General features: G+C 30.2%; 5 protein-coding genes, 1 long non-coding RNA gene and 1 pseudogene across 7 annotated transcripts; 3 read left to right on the top strand and 4 right to left on the bottom strand.

Annotated features, from left to right (window-relative positions):
* Nucleotides 1–2831: 2831 nt before the first annotated feature.
* On the bottom strand, nucleotides 2832–3842 carry LOC104719573 (germin-like protein subfamily 1 member 13). Its single transcript, XM_010437516.3, has 2 exons — nucleotides 3577–3842; nucleotides 2832–3474 (listed from the first exon to the last, which is right to left on the bottom strand). The coding sequence occupies exons 1-2, from the start codon at nucleotides 3698–3700 to the stop codon at nucleotides 2930–2932; spliced, it is 669 nt and encodes a 222-aa protein (XP_010435818.1). The 5' UTR covers nucleotides 3701–3842; the 3' UTR covers nucleotides 2832–2929.
* Nucleotides 3843–5841: 1999 nt separating this feature from the next.
* Nucleotides 5842–6784, bottom strand: LOC104719574 (germin-like protein subfamily 1 member 13). Its single transcript, XM_010437518.2, has 2 exons — nucleotides 6619–6784; nucleotides 5842–6503 (listed from the first exon to the last, which is right to left on the bottom strand). Exons 1-2 carry the CDS (start codon nucleotides 6740–6742, stop codon nucleotides 5953–5955), a joined length of 675 nt encoding a protein of 224 aa, XP_010435820.1. The 5' UTR covers nucleotides 6743–6784; the 3' UTR covers nucleotides 5842–5952.
* Nucleotides 6785–9663: 2879 nt separating this feature from the next.
* On the bottom strand, nucleotides 9664–10504 carry LOC104720610 (uncharacterized). The gene is made up of 2 exons (XM_010438492.2): nucleotides 10109–10504; nucleotides 9664–9962 (listed from the first exon to the last, which is right to left on the bottom strand). The coding sequence occupies exons 1-2, from the start codon at nucleotides 10498–10500 to the stop codon at nucleotides 9791–9793; spliced, it is 564 nt and encodes a 187-aa protein (XP_010436794.1). The 5' UTR covers nucleotides 10501–10504; the 3' UTR covers nucleotides 9664–9790.
* Nucleotides 10505–14017: 3513 nt separating this feature from the next.
* On the top strand, nucleotides 14018–15055 carry LOC104719576 (protein CHLORORESPIRATORY REDUCTION 7, chloroplastic). The gene is made up of 3 exons (XM_010437520.3): nucleotides 14018–14176; nucleotides 14296–14429; nucleotides 14677–15055. Exons 1-3 carry the CDS (start codon nucleotides 14122–14124, stop codon nucleotides 14947–14949), a joined length of 462 nt encoding a protein of 153 aa, XP_010435822.1. The 5' UTR covers nucleotides 14018–14121; the 3' UTR covers nucleotides 14950–15055.
* A 2933-nt stretch (nucleotides 15056–17988) lies between these two features.
* LOC104719577 (alpha/beta hydrolase domain-containing protein VTE7-like) lies at nucleotides 17989–20720 on the top strand (annotated as a pseudogene). Its single transcript, XR_015568038.1, has 10 exons — nucleotides 17989–18308; nucleotides 18389–18486; nucleotides 18605–18702; nucleotides 18954–19003; nucleotides 19416–19511; nucleotides 19612–19701; nucleotides 19775–19867; nucleotides 19945–20040; nucleotides 20147–20213; nucleotides 20285–20720. The product of XR_015568038.1 is annotated as an alpha/beta hydrolase domain-containing protein VTE7-like (transcript).
* LOC147937285 (uncharacterized) lies at nucleotides 20042–20461 on the bottom strand. Its single transcript, XR_015568039.1, has 2 exons — nucleotides 20328–20461; nucleotides 20042–20222 (listed from the first exon to the last, which is right to left on the bottom strand). It is a non-coding gene; the product is annotated as an uncharacterized LOC147937285 (long non-coding RNA).
* A 2266-nt stretch (nucleotides 20721–22986) lies between the features above and the next one.
* Nucleotides 22987–23580, top strand: LOC104720611 (transcription initiation factor IIB-1-like). Its single transcript, XM_019230792.2, has one exon. The coding sequence runs from the start codon at nucleotides 23025–23027 to the stop codon at nucleotides 23373–23375; it is 351 nt and encodes a 116-aa protein (XP_019086337.2). The 5' UTR covers nucleotides 22987–23024; the 3' UTR covers nucleotides 23376–23580.
* Nucleotides 23581–24116: the final 536 nt, after the last annotated feature.

Consider the following 24116-nt stretch of genomic DNA (forward strand, 5'->3'; position numbering starts at 1 on the left):
ATTATCATAGTCTTATTGTATGGATGGTACAGAGGCATTTCAGTTAAAGTATGGGCAAAAACCTTGTTGGTTTGATTGTCATTGTCAGTTTCTTCCATTGCATCATTTGTATTGGAGGAACAAGAACTTGTTTAGAAAGAATAAAGTTGTGCATGTTCCTCCACCAACTTACGTCTCTGGCAATGATTTTTTTGAACAGATCGAATACTATGGAGCTCAAGATACATGTAAAAGTTGGGGTAACTGACACACACAAGCAAACATGTCGGATGGATATGGAAGCGCTCACAATTGGCACAAGCAGAGTATTTTTTGGGAGCTTCCCTATGGGAAAGATCTTCTCCTGCGGTATAACCTTGACGAGATTCACATCGAGAAAAACTTTTTTGATAATTTCATCACTACGCTTTTGAATGTGCAGGGTAAAACAAAAGATAGTATGAAATCAAGGTTGGATTTGGCGGAAATATGCGCAATGATCGAGTTATATATTACAAGAGATGAGAAATTACCATTACCAGAGACAGGAGGCTCCAATCCAACCTTACCTGAGACAGGAGACGGCACTGGCACCGGCACACCGACACTGGCACTGTCACTGGTACAGACACAGGAACCGGAACCGGAGTTCCCTCTCTATCACCATCTTTTTAAGACAATTTAATATTAAGTTTTAATTTTTTTTTTGAACATGGTTTTTAAGAAAAAAATTTGTTGCTAATCACTGGTTATGTTTCTAATTATATATATGTTTGAATTTTATTTTCTGTTTTGACTACATTTTCTATTTATAAAAAATTATTGTTAAAATATAAAAATATAAATTTCAAAAGGAAAAATATAAATATCAAAATGAAAAATAAGCCAAAATCCGTAGCAAATTTATGCTAAGGATTTGCGATGAATGCAAAATTGCTACTAATTTGCGAGGAAACATATTACTGGGTTTATGATGTTATTAATATATTTGCAATGGATAAAATGTCACAAAAGATTGGCAAATCTGCGAGGGATTTACTTCGACACGTTTTGCAGCAGAGTTGCGAGGACTTTTGTACATCGCAATTTGCGTATTCTACGACGAAAAAATATTCATCGCAAGTGTTGTGAGAAAAGTGCTACGTTTTTCAATTTGCGATGCCCGTATTGCGAGGAACCGCAAATCCATCACTATTACCGTTTTGCGAGGGATGAACGACAAATCTTGCCGTCACAATAGGCATGTTTTCTTGTAGTGTTGTTTCTATATACTTAGTTGATGTGGCAGAATTTTAGAAGATTATTTTTTGGCTGATGTGGATAGCCTGCAAAGTCTCAAACAACTGTTGTAGTGTCATTTTATACCTAATTTTTTGTTTCATTTCGGTTGTCTGTCGTTCTCGCTTTCCGATATCATTTTTAGTAGAAAATAATCTCATTTTTCATAAATACATCATATTAAATACATTTACGACCTGATTAATATCCATGAAAAACGACATCATAAAGATCCGACTAATTTCATTTTGTTCTTTTTGATCTTAATCCTTTTGTACCTAATAGTTATTTTACACAACATATGACACATCAACAACACTAGCACAAGCCACTATAATAACCTAAGTTTTTTTTTGTATTTGCCCTTGTGATCCATTTAAGTAATACATGTTAGCAGACTTAATATCAAGTCCAGCTTGACTTGATGTCTAAAAATTCATAGTCAATGAAAGTTAATGTTTTAAATGACCTACAACAAAGTCCATGATTTAAAAGTTTATGGTTTAAATGGTCTATATTTGAAGTTTATGGTTTGACATTTGTTCAAATTAAAACTTTCCTTTAAACAACGTCGTTTTGTCACTAACTGTGTCATTAACGGTATAGTAAAATCTGTTAGGGGGAGGTATTGGTTTAGGATTTAGAAAGAATTTTAATGACTTTATGTTCTTGCTGATTGTTAGAATCATAGAAAATTGAAAGTTAAAAATGAAGGATTCTAAGAGATTGTTTAGGAAGTTTTTTAAAATCTTGATGATTTGTTTTTTCTAATCTTGTAAAATCTTTCTATTTGATGAAAGAGTTTTCATGACTTTTGTTATGAAGGAAATGATATAAAATCCTAAACCAATAACATAAAATTTGAATTCATTAACAATCCAAGATTCTTTTGTTTTACTTGAATAACATAAAACTTTTAATGACTTTATAAAACTCTTAATCCAATAACACTAGATTTATCAAGATTTTAGATAACTTTTTACAAATCCACAACCAATAACACCAAATTTTTAAAGAGTTTTTAAAAGTCTTGATTGAATAACAACATTAAAATTCTTTCTATATCCTAAACCAATACCTCCCCCTTAGTTGTTTAGTTATCAAATTTAATGTCATTTCATTTTTGGCTTGGTCAACAAAACTTTATGTTTTAAAGAGTTATTCAACAAAAAATTATGTATTAAATAGCCAAAATTTGAAAATTTATGGTTTAAATTACATGTTTGTCAATAATTATTTATTCAGTTTATTTATATAATATTTGTAGTTAAATATTTATAATTTTCCTAGACGATGAGTCCTCCAATAATCTACTTTACTAGACAAGAGAAGAACGAAAAAAAAAAAAATCTTCAATGCTTTTATGAGTATTTATTTTTTTAGTTTATATCTGGTTTTTTAAACAATCTTTTATTGCTTTAAATATGTTGTATATTTAACTTTTTTTTTGGTCTTTCATCAAGTTTCTTGATTTATCATCATGCATAGAAAATTTAGTACCCCGACATTTAAACAAATGTAATACTGAATCCTATATTAGCAAGGTACACTTAACATCAAATTAGCTAGGTGAATAATAATAATACGTTTTTATTTTATCAAGCATAAACTTTTAGTTCGTATTACATCATTACATAATTGTTATGACGATAAACACTCGTAATGACATGATTTAGTTTTTGAACTTGGCCTCAAGGTCCTTGACAACATTAACATCTAACTTAAACGCTTGAGCTAAAATCTCTGGATTAATCGGAGGCGTTGACCCAAACACAGTATCTGCGATCGTGATAACACCAGCGTTCTGACTACTCAGTCCAGCAAAGGCTACCGCAGGGGTCTTACCGATATTCACTTGAAAATGGATCATTCCTATGGGGAACACGAACACGTCGCCGGGGTGCAACATTTTTGCAAATAGACGGTTATTGTCTTGATTGGAAGAGACAAACCCAACATATAATGTTCCCTCGAGAAGAACAAGGATCTCAGTGGCACGAGGGTGTGTGTGAGGCGGGTTTTGGCCATATGGTGCATAATCGATGCGGACCAAGGATATTCCCATAGTGTTTAGCCCTGGAATCTGATCGACATTGACAGTTGTCACGTTTGATTTGACATCATTATCAGTATTACCTGCCTTGTTGAGCCCCGAAAAGAAGAAATCTTCTGGCTTCGCTTGCTTGGGATCCTTACAGAACTTGCCATTCACAAAAACTGAAAGTAGAAATATTGAGTTGGAAAGCAGATATTACAAATGGAATTTAATCATAACAAAGGAGAACGGTAAATATATAATCAGCGTAATTTTATACGCACCACCATTTTTGGGATCATCAATGGCTACACAGAAGTCTTGGAGTGGACTTGGATCGTAAGCTTTGGCAAAGGAAATTACCAAAGCAGATAAGGTAATCAGGATGAGACACTTGGAAACCTTCATGTTTTTATGTGTTAATGCTTTCTACAGATCTTTTATATGTGTGTGTGTGTTGTTTGTGAATTGGGAAGCATTTGAGCTCTGTATTTATAAGGCAAAAGCGCATGTCATATTTGACGTAGTCCGAAGTAATTCTATAGATTTGTAAGTCGCATATTTCAAAGTGGCAGTTCAAAAAACGTTTAACAAGTCTATCTATAACTTAATCTATTTTTTTTTTTGGTTGAATTTGGATTTGCATGCACTACTATTTATTGATCTGCAGTGTTGTTTTCCTTGTACATGACCTTCTAGATTCAAGTCTGATAGACTGTGTACGTGTATGAATGATTGGCCAAAATTTTATAAATTTTAGAGAAGGCTTTAACAAATTTTTCTTCTTTTTGGAGTAGTAGCAGTTTAATGGCAAATGGCATCCTAAGTTGGTAAATGCACTTCACCATTTAGAACATTTGCGAAGAGTTGTTTATGACTAAATAAATCACAAATTTTTCATTTCTTTCCTACATCAAACATATTACTTGTGTTTTAATATATTACAGATTTATTACATGGTTTTCTAGATATATCTTAGATAGAGTTCAACATATTTGCAAATCTGCTATGACTTACGTAAAATTAGAGCGTACTTTATGTAGATTATCTATGACTACGTCAAATTTACCAAAGACTTTGCTTAATCTGCCTATAAGCATATTTACAGTAAACGCGAACAAGTCATTTATGTAAATAAGTCTGCTTTTAGTTTGGACTGAATGTTATATGTAGGTTTTTTTTTTAACTCGTTGATTTATTATTTATTACAAATTATGAGAAATTTTAAATAGACGATTCTACCACACAAACAGTTCTCTTGGACCCTATTAAATTCACCATAGATGACACTTTTTACCCTATTAAATTCACCATAAATAACATTTCTTTCTCCATGCTTAAATCACAGTATCTGAGCGTCGAATTCCAGATTTCTTGGTGTAGAAGTATTAATCAACCTTTGATCAACCATTAGGGTCAAGAGGACTTCCACGAATGCTATATTTAGTTAGAATAATTTTTAAATATGGGTTGATAAATTAGGTGGTAAGAAAATGTTTAGGTGCATTCATCTTGATATTTTCAAAATTCATTGCTCTTTTTGGAATACTATTCTCTCGTAAAAACTACCACAAGGAAAATGTTATTCATTGGTCTTTCTCGAATACTTTAAAGCAGGAAAAAGATTGGGTAAATATCTAAGTCTTTACCAACTACCACAAGGACAAAAAGTAGTGAACAAATTTCCAGGAAGGTCTCATAAAAGTCAACCATTTCAATATGTGTGTATTCTTTTCCAACAAGATACGCTTCATACAACTCTCAATCAGAATGATACTTTGTTTTGGGAAAAAATGAATCTTTGATTATGTCCAATTCTTCCGACCGCATGGTGATTCAATTGGGTTTTTTGGATTTATGATTTTATTTAATCATGAAAGTTTTTTTTTTTGACAGTTGAAAAGCTTATTTTCCCTTCATTAGCAGTTTATGATTTTGGATGTAATTTTAGTACTAAACTGATGCATGATGCATCTCTATGAGAGTTAATTTTTCTGTTTTCTGGTTTGTTTACGCTAACCTTATTTGATTGGAGTAGTTTTTATCTTTTGTAGCAACTTTAAAGTTAAATAAGACCTCATTAGGTATCCATGATAAGCAATATCGTAAGTTCGTAACGACCTGATTTTTAAATTGACTGGATTTATCCTTGTAAGTTTTTTTAAATATATATATCTTAAACAACGTATACATTAATGGTTTGAATTTGAGTGGCGTCATCATAGAAATGTGTTAATCATTTTTGTAATCGTTTATGTTCTTGCCCCAGTCCTTTTCTAATAAATTCATCTCATACTTTAAAAAATTATTTTCACTCCATAAAATACTCCATTTGGCACATTCATACATGTACACATAAACTATCAGATGGATGGCATACTTTGTTTTGGAATATGCTGTTTGAATAAAAATGTCATTTTCCTTGAGTGTTTGTATCTTTCTAACAACTCTTAAGATTTTATCAAGTATCCACCTCTTGATTATGCATTGCTGACACCGGAAAATGTTAGACAAAATCAATATAAGAAAAGTACAGTTTAAATATAAAATTAGGTGAACCAAATCATTTTATTTTATTTTGTTAAGCATAACATTTTCATGATACGTATTACATTTTTATTTAACTGTTACAATGACAAAGACTCTTAAAATATATAGACTCAATTCTTGGATGCAAAGTTGGCCTCAAGGTCTTTGACGACATTGACATCTAACTGAAACGCCTGAGCCAGAACTTCTGGATAAATGGGAGGCTTCGATCCAAACACTGTGTTTGCAATTGTAATGACACCAGCGTTCTGGCTACTCAGTCCCGCAAAGGCAAGAGCAGGGGTCTTCCCAATATTCACTTGAAAATGAATCATCCCTATGGGGAACACAAACACGTCTCCGGGGTGCAAAATTTTGGCGAATAGACGATTATTATCTTGATTGGAAGAGACAAACCCGACATATAGAGTTCCCTCGATAAGGACAAGGATCTCAGTGGCACGAGGGTGCGTGTGAGGCGGGTTTTGGCCATAAGGCGCATAGTCTATGCGGACCAAGGATATTCCCATAGTGTTTAGCCCTGGAATCTGATCGACGTTCACCGTTGTAACGTTGGATTTGACGTCATTATCAGTATTTCCTGCCTGGTTGAGGCCTGAGAAGAAGAAATCGTCTGCCTTTGCTTGCTTCGGGTCCTTACAAAGCTTACCATTCACAAAAACTGCAAGCAGATAAATTGATTCGAAAGCATATATCACTACTTCGATTTTAATCATAATAAAGGATAACAGTAAGTAGAGAATTAAAGAAACGTCGTCTTTTTATATTATTCATACCACCATTGTTGAGGTTACCAACGGCCACACAGAAGTCTTGGAGTGGACTTGGATCATAAGCATTGGAAAAGGGAATGACCAATGCCAAAGTAATAATAGAGATAATAAACTGAGAGATCTTCATTTTTTATTTATGCTAATGCGTTTTTATGATTTGCTATATGAAGCATGAGTGCTTACTATTTATAGGGCAAGAACGTATGTTATGTTTGACGTGGTCCAAAGTCATTTGTATCTAGGATGTTTCAAAGTGGCAGTTAGAATGTTTAACAAGTCTCTCGTTAATTAATTCGGATTATTTGCATGACACACCACCGCGTGTTATAGGAAAAAAAATATGTTTGGAATTATATAAGTAGAATAAGCAGTAGGTAATGAACTGAATAAGTGGATTGTGACGAACAAATACTTAAACGGTAATAACAATATAGGTTAGTGGGACAGGAAAATATGTTTATATAATAAGTTGATGGTTTTAGCTATTTAAAATATATATTTTTTCCTACTGAATTAATTAGGATTATTTCTCTTACGAAAATGTAAGACTGAATCAATATAAGAAAAGTAAAGTTACTACTAAAATATCAAATTTACGTGGAAAGCAATAACTAGTTGGTGAATAAATATATCCCTTATTTTGAACTAATGCGCAACATCGAGAAAACAAGAAACCGTGCTTCAATTTGTTTGTATCTAATCTTCTTTCAATAAGATACTTTGAACATCAATTTCACATTATTCGCTCATGTTTTTTTTTTTTTTTGCTTAATTCTTCTCAAGGTTAATTTGGTATGCATAGAAATTTAATATGCCGACAATACTAAAACGTAAGATTAGATTTCTATGCTAAAACTAAAGGCCATATTATTAAGTAGAAGTTAGGTGAACAATCATTTTTTACTTTATAAGACATGATTATTTCTTAGTATTGCATTTGTAAGTGGGTGTTACAATGATAAACACTATAACAATTTATATCAAGGTACCGTGGACCCAAACTTGGCTTCAATTTCTTTAACGATACTTGCATCAACCTGGAAAGCCTTGGCCAGAAGCTCTGGATAAATCTGAGGGTTTGACCCGAACACAGCGTTTGCGTGTGAGGGGGATTTTGGCCGTATGGCGCATAGTCTATGCGGACTAATGATATTCCCATGGTGCTTAACCCTGGGATCTGATCAACATTAACAGTCGTCACATTTGAGCCAACTTGATTATTGGTGTTCCCGGGAATGTTGTGGCCTGAGAAGAAAAAATCTTTTGCATCGGATAGCCTTGGATCTTTACAGAATCGACCATTCACAAAAACTGCATGTAGAAAAATAGTTTCAAAGATTTTATATTATTACAACGTTTAATCATAAGAACGAAATTAGAGAAATATATAAACTGGGGTGTCTTTTTGTACCGCCATTTAAGTCATCAGTGGCCACACAGAAGTCTTGTAGCGGACTTGGATCATAAGCATTTGCAAAGAAGATGACTAAAGCAATTATGGCAACAAAGATGAGAGATTGAGAAACCCTCAGTTTTTTTTTTTCTTTTTCAAACAGAAGGTTTATGTTAATAGTCTCTCTAAATTTGTTATGCATGTGTTGATGGTGAATGGTCAGTGATTTAAAATTTATAGGACAAGGAGCATAAGTCATATTTGACATGGAGTCACTAAAATTAAATGTTTAATGGCATTACACAGAGTTTGGTAGACTTTTAGTTAGAAGAGAGCATTTTAGAGGAATAAAGACAGTAGTTGGAATTCCATTAGGAAGATTGGACAAATGTTGATGAGTAGATGTCAAAGAACATAAAAGCCATCTTATTATATAAAGTTGAGTTTTGAAAGTTAACTATTAACAAGATTTTGACATGTGTAAATATTAATATTTAATAGGTAGAATTTGATTACAACAAAGATAAAATATTTTGTTTTTAAAATATTAATAATGTAAAAAGATAATTATAAAAAAATACAGAATTTATAAAAAAGTACAAAGTTTTTAATAATTATAATGAGATTTTATATATATATTTCATAAAATTTGAAATTCTAATATTATATTTTTAATTTTAAGTTATTAATTCTATAAAAAATATAGAAAAAAGGATTGAGTAAAATTTACATTTAACTATTAAATCTAAATTTTAAAAATACTCACTTCTATATAAACGTATATCATATTTAAATAATTTATTCAAAACACTATTTTCAACTTTGTTTAATTGGAATATTTTTTTAATGGGAGAAAAAAAAATTCTAATTTTTTTAAACCAAAATTCTAATTGGACGGAAGGTTATCTCCCGAAGGAAGGTGAAGGAGGTTGGACACAAGGTTATCTCCCCAATTGAGGAAGGCGGAACCAAGTTTCTTTCCATGGTGGAGGAGGTTGGACGCAAGGCTCTCTCCATAAGGGATGAGAGCGGAGCCGAGGTTTTTCTCCATGGTGGTCATAAATTCTTGTGATGATACATCACTGATTAATATATTATGTAATATATTTTTATTCAAAATGTTTTTTGAGCCAACAATTTTAGTAATTAAAATACTATACAGAAGTGAAAACAAAATATTGTAGTTGGTTTAATGTATTCATATTCACATTTTCTAGGTGTTGATAAAGAATTTATTTGTAACATAGAGTATATTTAGATGTAAAAAATACACTTTTAATAGTAACATACATAAAAGATTTGTAAATGGATATAAATCAATGTATTATAACGAAAATAAAATTTATTAGTAACATACAACAAATTTTCATATATTTTTATTAAATTAAATTTAATTTATAAAACTTTAAACTCCCACATCGGATTACTTAACTGACTTTTTAGATAAAATCGGATTTGTATTATTATGTAACACACGACCAAAAGTGTCATAGGGAGAATTTAGGTTTCACGACCAAATGTTAATTTATAAATATTTTACTGTTTCTGGGTATGACTAAATTGATGAAAAATATATAAGCTAAAGAATTTATAGAGGATATTTACACAATACCATTTTCTTTGTTCCTTCCACTCGCATATTAAGATAACGTATATAGTATCTGAACTTTGTTAGTAACAAATTGTTACATAGGATACAATCAGTACCTTGTCCTAATGTCACGCGTCTTTTGGACAGGTACGACCTAAAATAATTGACTTAACAAAAGAGATATGATCATCTCAATTTTTCACAGGGAAACAGAAAAAACAAGAAAGCCAACCACCACCATTACCAGGTTTAGAACCATCCGTGTACAAACCATGCTTCGAGTCTGGTCTTGATATATCTGTTTTTCCACTTCCACTCTTCACGTTTAGTGATTTCTTTCGTTCTTGTTGGTACTCTGGTAATCTACAGAAAGAGAGAGAACATGATTAAAAAAACTAAAACCAACAGAGCTCATTATAAGCAAAACTCATTCAAAACCGATTTTTTGGTCCAACAAATCTTGGTTCTGACTAAGTAAACCGGTATGGAGGGTTGAACAAACAACTTACGTGGGAAATGCGAATGAAGCTGCGCTGTTATTACTGGTGTCGGACCGATAAGATTTGGCCGGAGAAAAGGGAATTTGTTGAGGTTCATCTTGTTTAGGAGCGGTTTTTGGTATGGTTTCTCTTGGTCTAGCGTCTGTGGAAGTGATTTTGTGATCGATGTTGGTGTTATTGTAGTTGTTGTTATTGTTGTTGTTGATATAGGAAGCAGAATATTCGAAATTGGTGAGTTCTCCAGATTTATACATTGTGGAGAAACTTTGGTCTCCCATGTGAATACTGAACAAAGATTCATTCGATTGTACACTCCAATCTTGTTTAGGAGTTATCGTAGATGCGAAAACCGAAGGTGGAATCCGGTCCGGTTCATATCCTGATTTTGTTTCCCGGTCCATTTTTGTATCTGTCTACAAAATAAAAATAAAAATATTAGTAGATATCAATGTATGTGTTTAGATCTTGTAACCAAAGAAAGAACTCTCATCACCTTTGATCAAGCTGAAGCTGAGAGTTCTTCAAGAACCAAAATGCTGAAAAGAACAAATTCTTTAATTCTTTGAAGTTACGTGTGGAAAATTAAAGCAAAGCTGTGTCCTCATTAATAATGTCTATTTTTTCGTTGGATAACAAACGTAATTAAACTGACTAACTAATCTCCATTACAAAGTTAATTACTAAGAAAAACAATTTGGACTTCAGTTATAAGTTATAAGTTATAACCAAAAAAATGTTTGTTAAAAATTTGGACATATTTAAAGGCTGGGAGCCTAACTCGGAGCTGTTATTACTTATTAGTTATAATAATGCATCAGAAAGTGCTTCTGCTATTTTAATCTTACAACTCTTTTTTTTTTTCTCTTAAAAAAGAGTTAAGTTTATTGGAACTGGGAACTCTTTAATATTACAACATTTTTATGTAATGCATAGGTTTATTTTCATATGAAAATAGTCATGTATAGATATAATATTATATATATATACAGACAAATAAAAATGAAAAGATAAATTTTCTCGAAATAAATTAAAAACAACAAAAAAAAACAAACCACTTTTAAAGTTTTGTAAATTTTCTTGGTAGTTTTACTGTTCCATAGTTGTAAATTTTTGGGAAATTAAATCACATGATAAGACTTTTATTTGCCTCTCTTCCATTTCAACCTAGGAAAAAAAAATTGGTATGCCTAAGTTATAGTACAATTTTGTCTTTGTGTCTTAATTGTTTAGTCCACACAGGGGCGGATCTAGGTTGATATAGGATGGGGCACGTGCCCCATACTAACTTAAAAATATTTCTACTAGTTCATTACCAATTATAGTCTTCTAGCTCATTTGGTTAAAGTGTGCCCCATGCTAATCTTCGTACCCCAAGTTCAGTGACTTACTTTTCTTATTTTTTTTTTTTTTAGATTATCCTGTGTCTTTCCAACATGTTTTTCTAAATTTTAATTATGATTGAGTACATTAACTTCTACCTTTATTAATTAACTCTTGAAAAATTTTATAGCATCACTTTAATAGTTAAGATTACATTTGAATTTTAAAAATGTTGGTACAGTTAGTAACTTGGTAAACATATATTATCTATTTTGTAATTCATTAATCATATTTTAGAGTTAAAATCAATATATTTAGATTTGTGAATTCAAATAATTCAATTACATGTTTATTGTGATTTGTAACTAGAAATGTGGAACTAAATTTTTCTAAATATATCTAATATATGTTTATTATTATTATTATTATTATTATTATTATTATTATTATTATTATTATTATTATTATTATTATTATTATTATTATTAATGTAAATATTATTCAATAAAAAAATTTATACAGTAAATGCTTCACTAACTTTGTAAATTATCATAAAAAGGACATTAAACACACTCCTACACAGTAGAAGCTCTTTTACCGATATTAATTGAAAGGAAGAAGCAGAGATTAGAAGCATCCTTTGGACTTTGGAGAGTATAAAGAGTTTAGGAGTGTGGAGAGTAGTTTTTGCGATGGAATCAAAAACTTAAGTTGGTGCGGTTTTACGTCGTGAAGCTTGGCCAAACTTTAAAGCACAATCTGTTCTCATTCCACAAGCTTTTAGGCCTTATTCCTGATTGGAAAGTAGTAGTGGAAGAAAGGAAAACTAACCTTGGAGCCTCACTTATAGCAAAAAGTGTGACAAGGCATGATCGATCACAATCGTATGTGGCTCAAGACCACCCCTTTTGGTTACAGGCGGTTCTTGAAGATGATAAAATCTTAACTTGATTGCCTGGTATGATGATTTCTATCATTTGTTTTTTTGGTTGTTGTAGTAAACGTTGGTCACCAAAGGTTTATAAAATATCATTAAGACGAAAAAAAAAAAAGGATAGTTCGAAGATCTTATATATGGTCGAGTGGAGAACCACATCGTTAGACATTCATTGTAATGGGGTCACATAAGTCTATTATTGAGCTGATGCGGTTAATGACAATATATTTTAAAACTAATATAAATAATATTTCGTAAAAATTTGATAATCTTTTGAATTTTATATTTTACATTAGAGGTAAAAAATTCTATTTATTAAATATTTATTTTATATAATTTTATTATTATTAATTATAGATATTTTGTGCCCCACACCAAAAAAAATTCAGGGCCACTGAATCCACACACATATCAACAAATAACAAAATTAAGGGTCGAAGGGACTTTTTAACTTTTCATTTTCATGTTGTCGGTAAAAATGTGCGATACTAAAATATTTGTAATCAATTGTGGTTCCAATTATTGGGCTTGCTACATCAAATCTAAGTTTGTACAAGCAAGTGTCAGACTTGCATGCCAAACCAAATTTCAATATATTTATATAGCAACAATAAAAATTAAAATTGGCAAAAAAAACATTAATATATAAATTTAGAGCATGAGCAACTATAGATACCGTGTAATTTAATCATTTTATCAATATATAATAAATAATTTAATCAATATATAATCAATAAATTGTTTCTTATAATTTAATCAATATATAATAAATAAATTATTTATTTAATTTCTAAATTATAAAAAATGGATTTCACTAATCAAGTACTTGATTTGAGATACGGTCTCTCAAATCCTTCAATTAAGAGACGTATCTGATCCTTTTTATAACATTTCCAATATATTTTTATTTATTTAATTTCTAAATATTTTATAAGAGATTTTCATTGGAGGTGCTCTTATAACATAAGCTAAAAACACGTATTGCAAGTTTGCAACCAACACTAAATCAATAACTGAAAACAAAATTGTTTTGGAGTTTTAATAAATTATTCGGAAGAAGAATACAATATTGATAAAAACTGAATTTAACCTAACATATACTTCTACAAAGCTGATCGAGTTAGTAATTAATTTTATTCATACTTATATAGGCTTATAGCTTCTTCTTTTTTGGAAAACCCCTTGTTTTCATTTTTTCTAAGAAACACAAGTATAGAGGTTGCAAAGGATTCAAAGATCCAAAATTTAATACAAAACAGGAAAAGGCATTTCTTAATATCAAACAAGGACAAATAAAATAGATCGAACTAAATTTCATAAAAGCTTTGAGACAAAAACTAGATAACTCGTTGGCACATGTGATATGAAATCACGGTTAGTCGAACAATTTTCCACGAAGGGATCAATGGATGACAATGTGGTCACTATCAAAGACTTAAAAGGACTAAGTGATGTTGAAGAAGAATCCGAGACCTCCAAATCTACCCACGGTAGTGAACGGTAACGATATAGGCTTATAGCTTAAGCTAAATGAACTACATAAAGTGTACATTACCAGAATGTTGTAGGTCAAAAACAAAACAAGAGACTATTTGGGCCAACTACACCTAGCTCTGTTTAGATATTCAATGGCCCATTAAAGATATATGAGTTACTTTCGTAAATTGGGAAAACAAAAAAAATAGTTGGTGTATGCTCCTCGTAATATATCATCTTATCTACAACCAGAAGAAGCTTATACTGCTCCTACACAAGCTTTCTGCAGATGAAGTGTTCGCTGCAGAAGCAGCTTTTCAACATCGGAGACTCGCTCTTTAGTTGTAAGCTAACTTATTTTTCTTACACTTTCTCCCCTTGTATTCACCGGCTCTACTACTGCAAATCAAGAATTACTTAACCGATCGATCTTAATTATTCAAATTTTTATCTTTGCTTTCAGCTCGACAAGTCCGATGGGTTTCAATAGAACAATTTCGTGTAACAGATTCTCTTCTCTCAAACTCAATAAACACGTTTCATAATCCGATAAGTTTTTCAATATTGTCCACAAGAAGGAGCAAAAAACATTCGAGAGTAAGTGTTGGTTATTAGTTGCAGTTTTGTATTGACAAAAAAAAAAAAAAAAAAAGTTGCAGTTTTGTAAATAATTAAATTAACTGAAAATTCCCAAAAAAAAATGAAAAAAAAAATTTACGTTTGGATTGGTGGCCATGGAAATTTTCATTTGTACGCCAAATTTTACCAACAAAATTTTCTAAATTGCGATTTTATTTCATTCATCTTACATTGAATCAAACGAATTTAATTAAATAATTTATAGGTTTGTGCAACAAGGAGAAGAAGGGTGCATTCGAACTCGGAGACATACGTACTATTAGAGGCAGGACAAGATGAGCAGTTTGTGTCGGAAGACGAACTCAAGGCTAAGCTCAGAGGTTGGCTCGAGAATTGGCCGGTGGAGTTTTTGCCACCAGACCTGGCTAGGTTCGATGACCTTGATGATGCGGTCGATTTCTTGGTTAAAGCTGTATGTGAACTTGAAATTCATGGAGAAGTAGGTTCTGTTCAATGGTACCAAGTTCGTCTTGAGTAATTAAATAAACGTATCATGTAATGTTTTTTTCTTTTTAAGGTAATAAGCGCATTTCCTTGAATTAGTAGTTCTTTTGGTTCTTTAATACATAATTGTTGATGTTAAATTCGGTGTGTTTATTATTATAATCGTAGAAAAGAATTAAGGTCAAAGCTTTCGTAGATAAGACACTTGGTCATGCTAAATAATACGCAAATTTAGAAGAAAAAATAAAAGATCCAGAGAAAAATGAGTGGTGAAAGTTCAAAGTTGTCTTTCTTTCGTACCTTGTAAACCCTTCCCTTTTAGTCTCCATCCTTCATAGTCTGTCTCAATCGAAATGTATATGTCGTTTAGTTTCATCACTGATTATATAATTTAATTTTGTGATTTAAAACGTTATAGGTCGTTTAGTTTCATCAATACGCACATAGTTTTCATTTTAGAATTTGATTACTTGTTATGTTGTATATAAAGCAGGGCCCGTATAAAAATCACAAAAATTGTTATAGTCTCTGTTCAATATTCAGTAAATAGAAATTTTTTTTGTAAATTTTTTTTGGACCTTAAAATACACTACTTTTTATGCTAATTAAACATGGTCCCAGTGCGAATGCACTTCTTGCACTCCCTTATCGTCTGCCCTGATATAAAGGCTCTAATTGGTAACCATCATTTAGGAAAATCCTAAGAACGAGAATGAATGTGATTATTCCTCTTCATTCTTCAAAACTTTTATATTTACAAGTAATATTATTTCCACATCATTTCTCTATATTCATCTTAAAATATTAAAAAAATAGAACAAAAATATTCCTTCCTTCCAAATTGATGGGAAACAAATGAAACAAAAAAAGGAACAAATATTAAAATTCATTTTCCATTTTAAAATAAATAAATAAATTTATATTTATTAATAAGATTTGAATTTTATAATACAAATAATATTCATATTTTTATAGTATATTGGCAGAAATATATTTTTTTGTCAAACGCAGAAATATATTTTTGATAGACATTTCATGTTAAATTAACCTGAAGGCTTTATTTGAAAAATTATATGAATAGTAAAATAAATTTAAAAAATATTTCTGTCGTAAATAAAAACTAAAAATATTTTAAAATATTTTAAAATTTTATTGTAGGTTAATATTAACTATCAATATTTAACATGCCATATATAAAATTTAATTCACAAATTTTATTTAAAACCAAATGTAAAATTCATTTTATATACATTGGAAATAGTATTAGTATTTTTATTGATTAATTTATTTAATAATTAATCTATTTAAATATATTGTTATTTTTTGGTCACCAATTTTTATTTTGTTTCTTTTCCTTTCATTTTTCAAAAATTGTTTATTCCATTCTGCATTGTTCTTTTTATTCATTTTTCTTTTGTTCTTTTAATGGTTACCAGTAGAAACCAAAATGATTCGTCCTTATATTTGTATTGGTTTGTTTTCTTGGAATTTGCATTTTTTTCTCATCACTTTGATAGCCAATGTATATGATTTATTTAAATAATTTGAGCAAATACACAAGCAAAATGGAAGAAAATAAATAAATCAACAACTACTTAATTTGGTTGTTATTCCCTTCAAGCTGTGTATTCTATATGGAGTAATGTATTGTTAAATAATATTTATTAGTAAAAGAATGAAAAAAATGAAACTTAAGTTTTCCTCATCTTTTCTGCCCAAAAAAATAAAACAGTTTTCTCATTCTGGTCCTATAATAACAAAGAAACTTCTATTCAAAAAATAGTGAGTTGATCGTATAGGTTATACTTATACTGTGTTGTTAATACATATAATTATGTTCTTTCTTGACCAAAAAAAGATAATTATGTTCTTTTTTGTAAAAGAAAATTCTTAGAAAGATTTGTTGGCTAAAATAAAAATTCTTTTTCAACAATTTTTTTGCTATTAAAACTCACTTTATATATCATTTATTGATTAAATATAAAATGTATTCAAATCTCATTCATATACCACCTAGATTCCTTGTATAATATTTCAAATAATAAATGATTAAATGCTGTCATAATTTTTAATTACATATCTTAAGTATTTAAATTCACAGATTAAATCATAATTTAAAATTTTAATTGTGGATTTTACTTGATTTAATCTTGTTGTTAATGATTTACCGGTGTTTTATAGAAAAAAATATAGAGAGATCAATGTAGGCTACTTATATAGTTAAAATAAAGTTATCAGTGAAAATTTCATATTTAATATTGATAAATAATATTAAAACTAAAATATTTTCACACCAATAGGGTGAGAGCAAAACTAAAATTTGATATTCTATGACTTATTCAATGACTTTTAATACTTATAAAAAATGCAACTTAAACATTCTATAAGGAATCATACTTGGTTAAATTAAAGAAAATGAAATTAGAGATTTGAAGACTTTTTATTTAATAATTAATTAATATATAAAGTATTTTTTTTTTTTAAATGTAAACAAGTGGCAGAAGTACAATGCACCAAATGGGGCAATTTATTATAGCTTATTTAGAATAAAATTTATAATATATAGGATTTTCATAGCTACTACCTTGACATTAAAGAAGAGTTCGACCCAAATGCTTTATTTTTTGTCCTAGTTGATCTAAGAAACAATGATGTGCCATATGTGTAAAATTTATAATATATAGGATTTTCATTGCTATTACCTTGACAGTTGACACCAAAGAAAGAGTGGCAGGTTTGTTAGTGAATTAGATTAAACTTCTGCTGTTGTGTAAATGTAACTAGGGAATATTTTGGAAGGATTTTTTTTTAATTATTTTACATAAAAAAAAAAGTTACGGCGAGAAATTACCATTTGGAAGATATTATTATGTACGGCGATTAAACAAAAATGTTATTTGTTGCTGTGGTTTTACTTTCTTTTGTCTTTAAGCCTTCAAAACTAGAAAGCGTGTCAATTACTCAATTGTCAGAAAAACTTGTGTGGTCATTTCAAAAGAAAAGAACAAAAAAAAAAAAGTAAATGTAAATGACAAGATTTGTACTTAATGAGAGGAAAGAAAGAAAAAAATATAACGAAGTTGGGTAGTTGCAATTGCATTTTGGTTATTGTCCAAACATTACACTCTTTTCTATAAATAGTTACTCTCTTTAATGTCACAGAAAAAATCAAATAACCACCATAGAGTTTAACACACAACTTTCTTGGAGTGAGAAATGATGGGTAGCTTGAACATGGTCTCTCCACCACCTCCGGCGACGAGATACCGGCAACGGGTAACGGCGAACGGAGATGGGTTTCCGGCGTTTCTTCCGAAGGAGGTACAGAACATAAGAGACCCATTTGCAAGAGCTTTAGCTCAAAGGATTGTACGAGTTCCTGTTCCTCTTCAGGTTCGTCTTCTTTTCTCTCTCTCTCTCTCAAGTGCATTTTCTCGTTTTGTTATGAAAGAAAATGAAAACGTCTGTTGCAGATGGGAAACTTTAGAGGCAATGTAATGAGTAGCTGCATCAAACCACTTGTTCAGTTACATGACAAAAGTCCCGTTGTTCTTCTCCACTGTTTCGACAGGTTTTTTTTTAATCTATTTACCGGGAATATAAAGTTTTACCTGTGCTGAATTTTACAGAGATTTTAATCCTTTTTTTTTGTTGGATTTTTTTTTTGTTTTGTTATTTTGTGTACTTAGTTCGTGTTTAGAATGGAGAAGGACCTATCCTCTGCTTGAACAAGCTTGTCTTGAGACTTGGGCTGTTGATGTTCTTGGTTGGGGCTTCTCAGATCTTCGTAAGATTTACATTTTTACACAAATTAATCAAGATTCTTGAGAAATGGATTTTTAGAATACATATATGAACTCAATAATTTAATAAATATTTTTTATAATTTAATCGATTTTTGACTGATATAAAAATATATAAAAAGAATCAGTCACAATCAGTCAAGAACTCACTAATTTAATGGCATTGTAGAGGAAATATATATAACAAGAATCAGTCACAATCAGTCAAGAACTCACTAATTTAATGGCATTGTAGAGGTACTTCCACCATGTGATGCAGCAGCTAAGCGACATCATTTATTCGAGGTCAGTACTATTAATTAATTTAATTTACTACAAGAAAAAAAACTGTGTTACGCAATGAATGAAATCAATTTGCTAAATCATTTATAATTTTGGGGACAACTATAAATCTTATAACTATACACTAAATTATATATTATCGACGAATACAAATTTGTGTCGTCACGGATATAAAGTTGTGGCACGTTGGGATTGTCTAATCCTTGAAATTTCTCCATGATTTTGGAGATATTTTGTTGCTTAGTAACTAATTAGTGATACAATTCCAAATTAGCGACTATGCACTTGGTCCATTAATATGTGATCGTTAATTTAGTGATTCTCTGTCGCCTATTTCCTGTAATACTGACCTGATGTTATATGTGGTATGGATTTTCCCCGGTGGTTGATTTTGTTATTTCTTTTGAACTTTTAGCTTTGGAAAACATATATCAAACGACCAATGATTTTAGTTGGACCAAGCTTAGGAGCAACCGTAGCTGTTGATTTCACTGCTACTTACCCCGAAGCTGTAAGTTTCAGGCAGTTTAATTATCATAATCAGAATCTTTAGGATTAAACATCATCTCAAAACCTCACTCACTAAATCTGATTATTTCCGCGCTTTTCAGGTTGATAAATTAGTTCTCATTAACGCCAATGCATATTCAGAAGGAACTGGTCGGCTTAAAGAGTTACCAATATCCGTTGCTTACGCCGGGGTTTGTCCAAAAACTCTTGTTATTATACTCGATGGTTAACGTTTGTATTATAATATGGTTGTTGTTCATTCAGGTTAAGTTGTTGAAGTCATTCCCTCTTCGCCTTTTGGCCAACGTGTTAGCCTTTTGTTTGTCACCCTTATCCGAGAACATAGATTGGACTAATGTATGATCAAATCTCCCTTTATTTTTATTTTCTTTTCGTATATAAAATGATTTAGAAATGAATCTGCTTTTGTGTAGATTGGCCGGTTACATTGTCAAATGCCATGGTGGGAGGATGCTATGGTCGATTTTATGATTAGCGGAGGCTATAACGTTGCGTCACACATCAAACTCGTAACAAAAATCACACTTCACATAGTTATTCAACGTAACAAAAAGGCAAATAAGCTTGCATATTTTCTGATTTTGTTTGTGTTTTTTGGATGTAACACGCGCACAGATCGACCATAAGACAGCTTGTTGTATGCAGTGAGAACGATCAGATTGTCAGCAACCAGCTCTCAGTTGTAAGTTTCCTTTAATCCAAACGTCAAAAAATCAGTTAAACAGTTTCTTAATGTTATCAAACAAAATGCAGAAATTGTTGTGTGAGCTAGCAAATGCGGTTTTCCGAGAAGTACCAGATTCGGGTCATCTTCCACACGTTGAGAACCCTAAACACATTGTGAAGCTGATATCAGATTTCGCCAGTGGAAAGATCAATTGATTCCGTATACTGCAACTATGGTTCAAGCTCGTTGAGTGGAGTGGCTACAGAGGAAGGAGTTTGAACGTATGTATTATGTATTAAAATATAGATAGATTAGTTTAGCCTGATGACCATTGGATGGCCAAAAAGGGAAGCTACATAGTATAAATTTCATCATTTTCGTAAGCTAAGTTATAAGAGTATTGGTTTAGTTTCAAGATTTGATGAAAAAAAATTGGGGTCAAAATCTTTAATCTGAATCTAATTGGGAATTGTATTTGGTAAAGACTCTTCAAATAGCGAACTAAATTATTGGACCTAGAAACCGAGGTTATTCTTTGGAAACTTACTGGCTTCATTTGGGCTGGGCTCATCGTGAGAGTCAATACCAGCATAAGAGATGGTAACTTAAAAGCTGTTTAGTTTTTTTTTTTTTTTTTCTTAAGCAATTTAGTTTGAGTTTGCGTTTTTTATGTTGGTGTGTCTTTTTTTTTCTACATGAAAACACTTTTTTTTTTCTCTAGTTATACACGCAAACGGAAAGTAAACTTTTTTTTTTTGTTTACGTTGTAGTTGCCAGTTCTAGGATAATGTAGAAACTGCATCATGAATCACCACAAACAAAGCTTTCCTCACATTGAATGAAACTTTTGGTAGATATTAAAAAGTACTTGTACTTAGTACTGTTTATAGATTTTAAAACCAGTTCCTGGATCATACATATATTAAAGACAAAGCCTTGTCCATTTCACACTTTATTTGGAGATACAATAATTGGACATATCTAGGCTTATTAATTGTCAAATTTCTAAAAATTGTAATCTATACTAATAAAAAATAAGAGTTATAAGCTCCTAAAGGCATCCACATAGGATTTTAAACCTCCAATTGTGATTAGACACTTCACTAATTAACATTTTTTAAAATCTCTAGAATTTTCTATATTAAAAATTATTTTAAACAACCAATCAGGATTTGACATGTCATTCATTAACATTTTTTAAATTTCCAGAATTTTTTAGAAAAAAAAAATTTTAAATTTATGGAAATAAAAGAACTATGCACAATATCCCACATCGGCTAGAAAATTTTTAGACAATGGTTCAGAACCAGTATAAATAAGATTAATATGCTTCCAACAACGAATGAGCATGAAATCTTGAATTATCAGCCGTCCAAGTTTAAAAGTATATTCGGTTTGATCCAGTTTTTTATTTGATCAAATTAAAACTTTAAAAAGTTTCAAAAAAATAAATTATAATATTTAAAAATTTTAAAAGTTTTAATATTATAAATATTGAACCTTTTAAAAGTTTTAATATTATAAATATTGAAACTTTTAAAAGTTCTTAGCTTGTAAAAAGTTTTTAAATATTATAATTTTTAAATTTTAAAAGTTTCAATATTTATAATATTTAAACTTTTAAAAAGTTTCAATATTTATAATATTTTAAACTTTTAAAAGTTCTTAGCTTTCTAAATATTATAATTTTAAAATTTTAAAATATTAAAATATTATAAATATTGAAACTTTTTAAAAGGTTCTAAATTTATATTTTGAAACCTTTTAAAAGTTTAAAATATTATAAATATTTATGTAAAACACAAATTATCTTATTTATCTACGTTTGTGCTTTTTATTTCTTATGAGCTGTAAAACATATTTTTGTGTATGATTTTATAGATAAGTTGATATTTTTTCATTAATTTTTTATTTTTTATCTTATTTTTTATTTTTATGAGAAAAGAAATGATTTTGTTCTTGGAGTTTGATGGATTAACAAGTTGTGTGGTAGTCTAAAAAAAAGGTTTTTTAGTGGAAGAAAATGAAGAAGTTGACGAGGATGAAGAAGAAAAAGAGTATAGCAAAGAACCAGACGGTAAAAGTAATGATGACGATTACCACAAAATTTGACAATATAAATGATAAGAAAGAATATGAAGAATAAAAAAACATTGAATAAAAAACACAAAAACATAGGTGGTAGCGATCAATTAAATATGAAAACGAGTTAAATTCATGATGATAAAATTGTTTTGTTTTTCTGATGGTCAAAGAAATGGTTTAGGATATTTGAGGTCATCAGTTTAATTCGCCTCGCCTGAATGTCGAGTTAAATTCATGATTTTTTTTTATCAGATTTGATTTTATAACACAACTGATTTTTATATTTCAAAAAATTGTGTATCTGAAATTTAACTTTTTCCTTAATACTAATTTAAATTTTTTATAAGATAATATTTTACTACCATCATCAATCATATATAATTTTCATTAAAATATATCAAATATACCCACGTGTAGCGTGGGTTCTAAACCTAATATATATTTAAAAGTAGTTCATAGAGGAACCAAAGCAAACCAAATCATATTATGAAAATCTAATTGGCAACTTTAGACTGAATCATATTATTCGAATAATAATCAAATCTTAAAACAGAACTTAACTTTAATAAACTAAAACCATTAAAAAGAAAAGAAAATAAAAAAGGATAAAGCCAAATCTTATCAGATTTTTTTTTTTTAATTTTCCCAGATCCTTCCTTTGGTATATATAATAAACTTATAAACCCCACAAAAACCCATCGGACCACGCTAAGTCGCTATAGGGTATTTGTACAAGTCGCAATGGAGGTAATTACTTGCTTGGACTGCAAGAAACAAACCAATACAGTGATCGACTATCAATCCGGGGATACAATCTGCACAGAATGTGGTCTCATACTCGATTCCCATTACATTGTCAACTATTTTGACCGAAATATCTCACATATGACCTCTCGGTCCTCTCCCATCAGGACCAAACTTAAGGTGGGCACGAACGGTCTCAGGATTCCTAACCCTAATCTCGTTGACAAAGCCTTCTCCACAAGCTTCAGGGTCTCACCACCGTCTTGCTCCAGTCATAAAGCTCTGCTAGAAGGCCATCACACGAGGTTGATTGAGGAGCTAAGTTTTAAAAAAAGAAGGCCAATTTGATTATTAATTAGTCGTTTCTTAATTATTATTATATATGCATTATTGTTTGTATATACTTAATTTAGATATATTTAGCCAAGTGCTCGTGAGATTTGATTGCCTTGCAGTTTACTTGCGGTTGATGTATGATTACAAGAGCAGCATCTCCCAATTATCAGGTTTTCAATGATCTACCATGTCGTCTTTGAAGCCGATATTGAAGGTGACTCAGAAATTTCAGCTATTTAAGATTTAAATTATTTGTGAGCTATGTTAATTAATATATATATATATATATATATATATATATATATATTACTGCAAATTGGGGCTTACAAATCGTGAAGTTCAATATATTGTTCTGCAGACGTCTCAGTGGCTGCGGAAGTCGCGGGCCCTGAGGATCAGCTAAAACTTACCTTGTATCTTAAGGTGAGAACTAATATCCTAATTTCATATTGTTAGTAATTTTCTCTTTGGTTTTAATATATATTTTTTTGAAATATGTTAGTTTTGAAATAAGCTCTATGTCTTTGCTTTAAAAGAGAAACAAAAACTATTTTTAATATAGAAAATATATATAATTACTAAAATAGCTTCACTGAAATTTACTAATAATTAATAGAAGAGTCTTTTTTTTTTTTTTTTTCTGGAAACTAACATACTTATGAGTTATAGTTAGCAAAATACATTTATTTATATATTTAATGAAAATACATTTTTTATATGTGAATCTAAATTAAAAGCTATAGTTTAAATAAA

The sequence above is a fragment of the Camelina sativa genome, chromosome 10 (genome assembly GCF_030686135.1).
Source record: "Camelina sativa cultivar CO46 ecotype springtype chromosome 10, ASM3068613v1".
NCBI lineage: Eukaryota > Viridiplantae > Streptophyta > Magnoliopsida > Brassicales > Brassicaceae > Camelina > Camelina sativa.

Excerpts from the sequence above, each read along its gene's own strand:
- LOC104719573 (XM_010437516.3), bottom strand. The coding sequence starts at position 3,700 with ATGAAGGTTTCCAAGTGTCTCATCCTGATTACCTTATCTGCTTTGGTA. Across the intron at positions 3,475-3,576 it reads TGATGATCCCAAAAATGGTG|TTTTTGTGAATGGCAAGTTC; the intron begins GTGCGTATAAAA and ends TTCTACTTTCAG.
- LOC104719574 (XM_010437518.2), bottom strand. The coding sequence starts at position 6,742 with ATGAAGATCTCTCAGTTTATTATCTCTATTATTACTTTGGCATTGGTC. Across the intron at positions 6,504-6,618 it reads TGGTAACCTCAACAATGGTG|TTTTTGTGAATGGTAAGCTT; the intron begins GTATGAATAATA and ends ATCTGCTTGCAG.
- LOC104720610 (XM_010438492.2), bottom strand. The coding sequence starts at position 10,500 with ATGGACCGGGAAACAAAATCAGGATATGAACCGGACCGGATTCCACCT. Across the intron at positions 9,963-10,108 it reads GCTTCATTCGCATTTCCCAC|ATTACCAGAGTACCAACAAG; the intron begins GTAAGTTGTTTG and ends CTCTTTCTGTAG.
- LOC104719576 (XM_010437520.3), top strand. The coding sequence starts at position 14,122 with ATGAAGTGTTCGCTGCAGAAGCAGCTTTTCAACATCGGAGACTCGCTC. Across the intron at positions 14,177-14,295 it reads CGGAGACTCGCTCTTTAGTT|CTCGACAAGTCCGATGGGTT; the intron begins GTAAGCTAACTT and ends CTTTGCTTTCAG. Across the intron at positions 14,430-14,676 it reads GGAGCAAAAAACATTCGAGA|GTTTGTGCAACAAGGAGAAG; the intron begins GTAAGTGTTGGT and ends AATAATTTATAG.
- LOC104720611 (XM_019230792.2), top strand. The coding sequence starts at position 23,025 with ATGGAGGTAATTACTTGCTTGGACTGCAAGAAACAAACCAATACAGTG.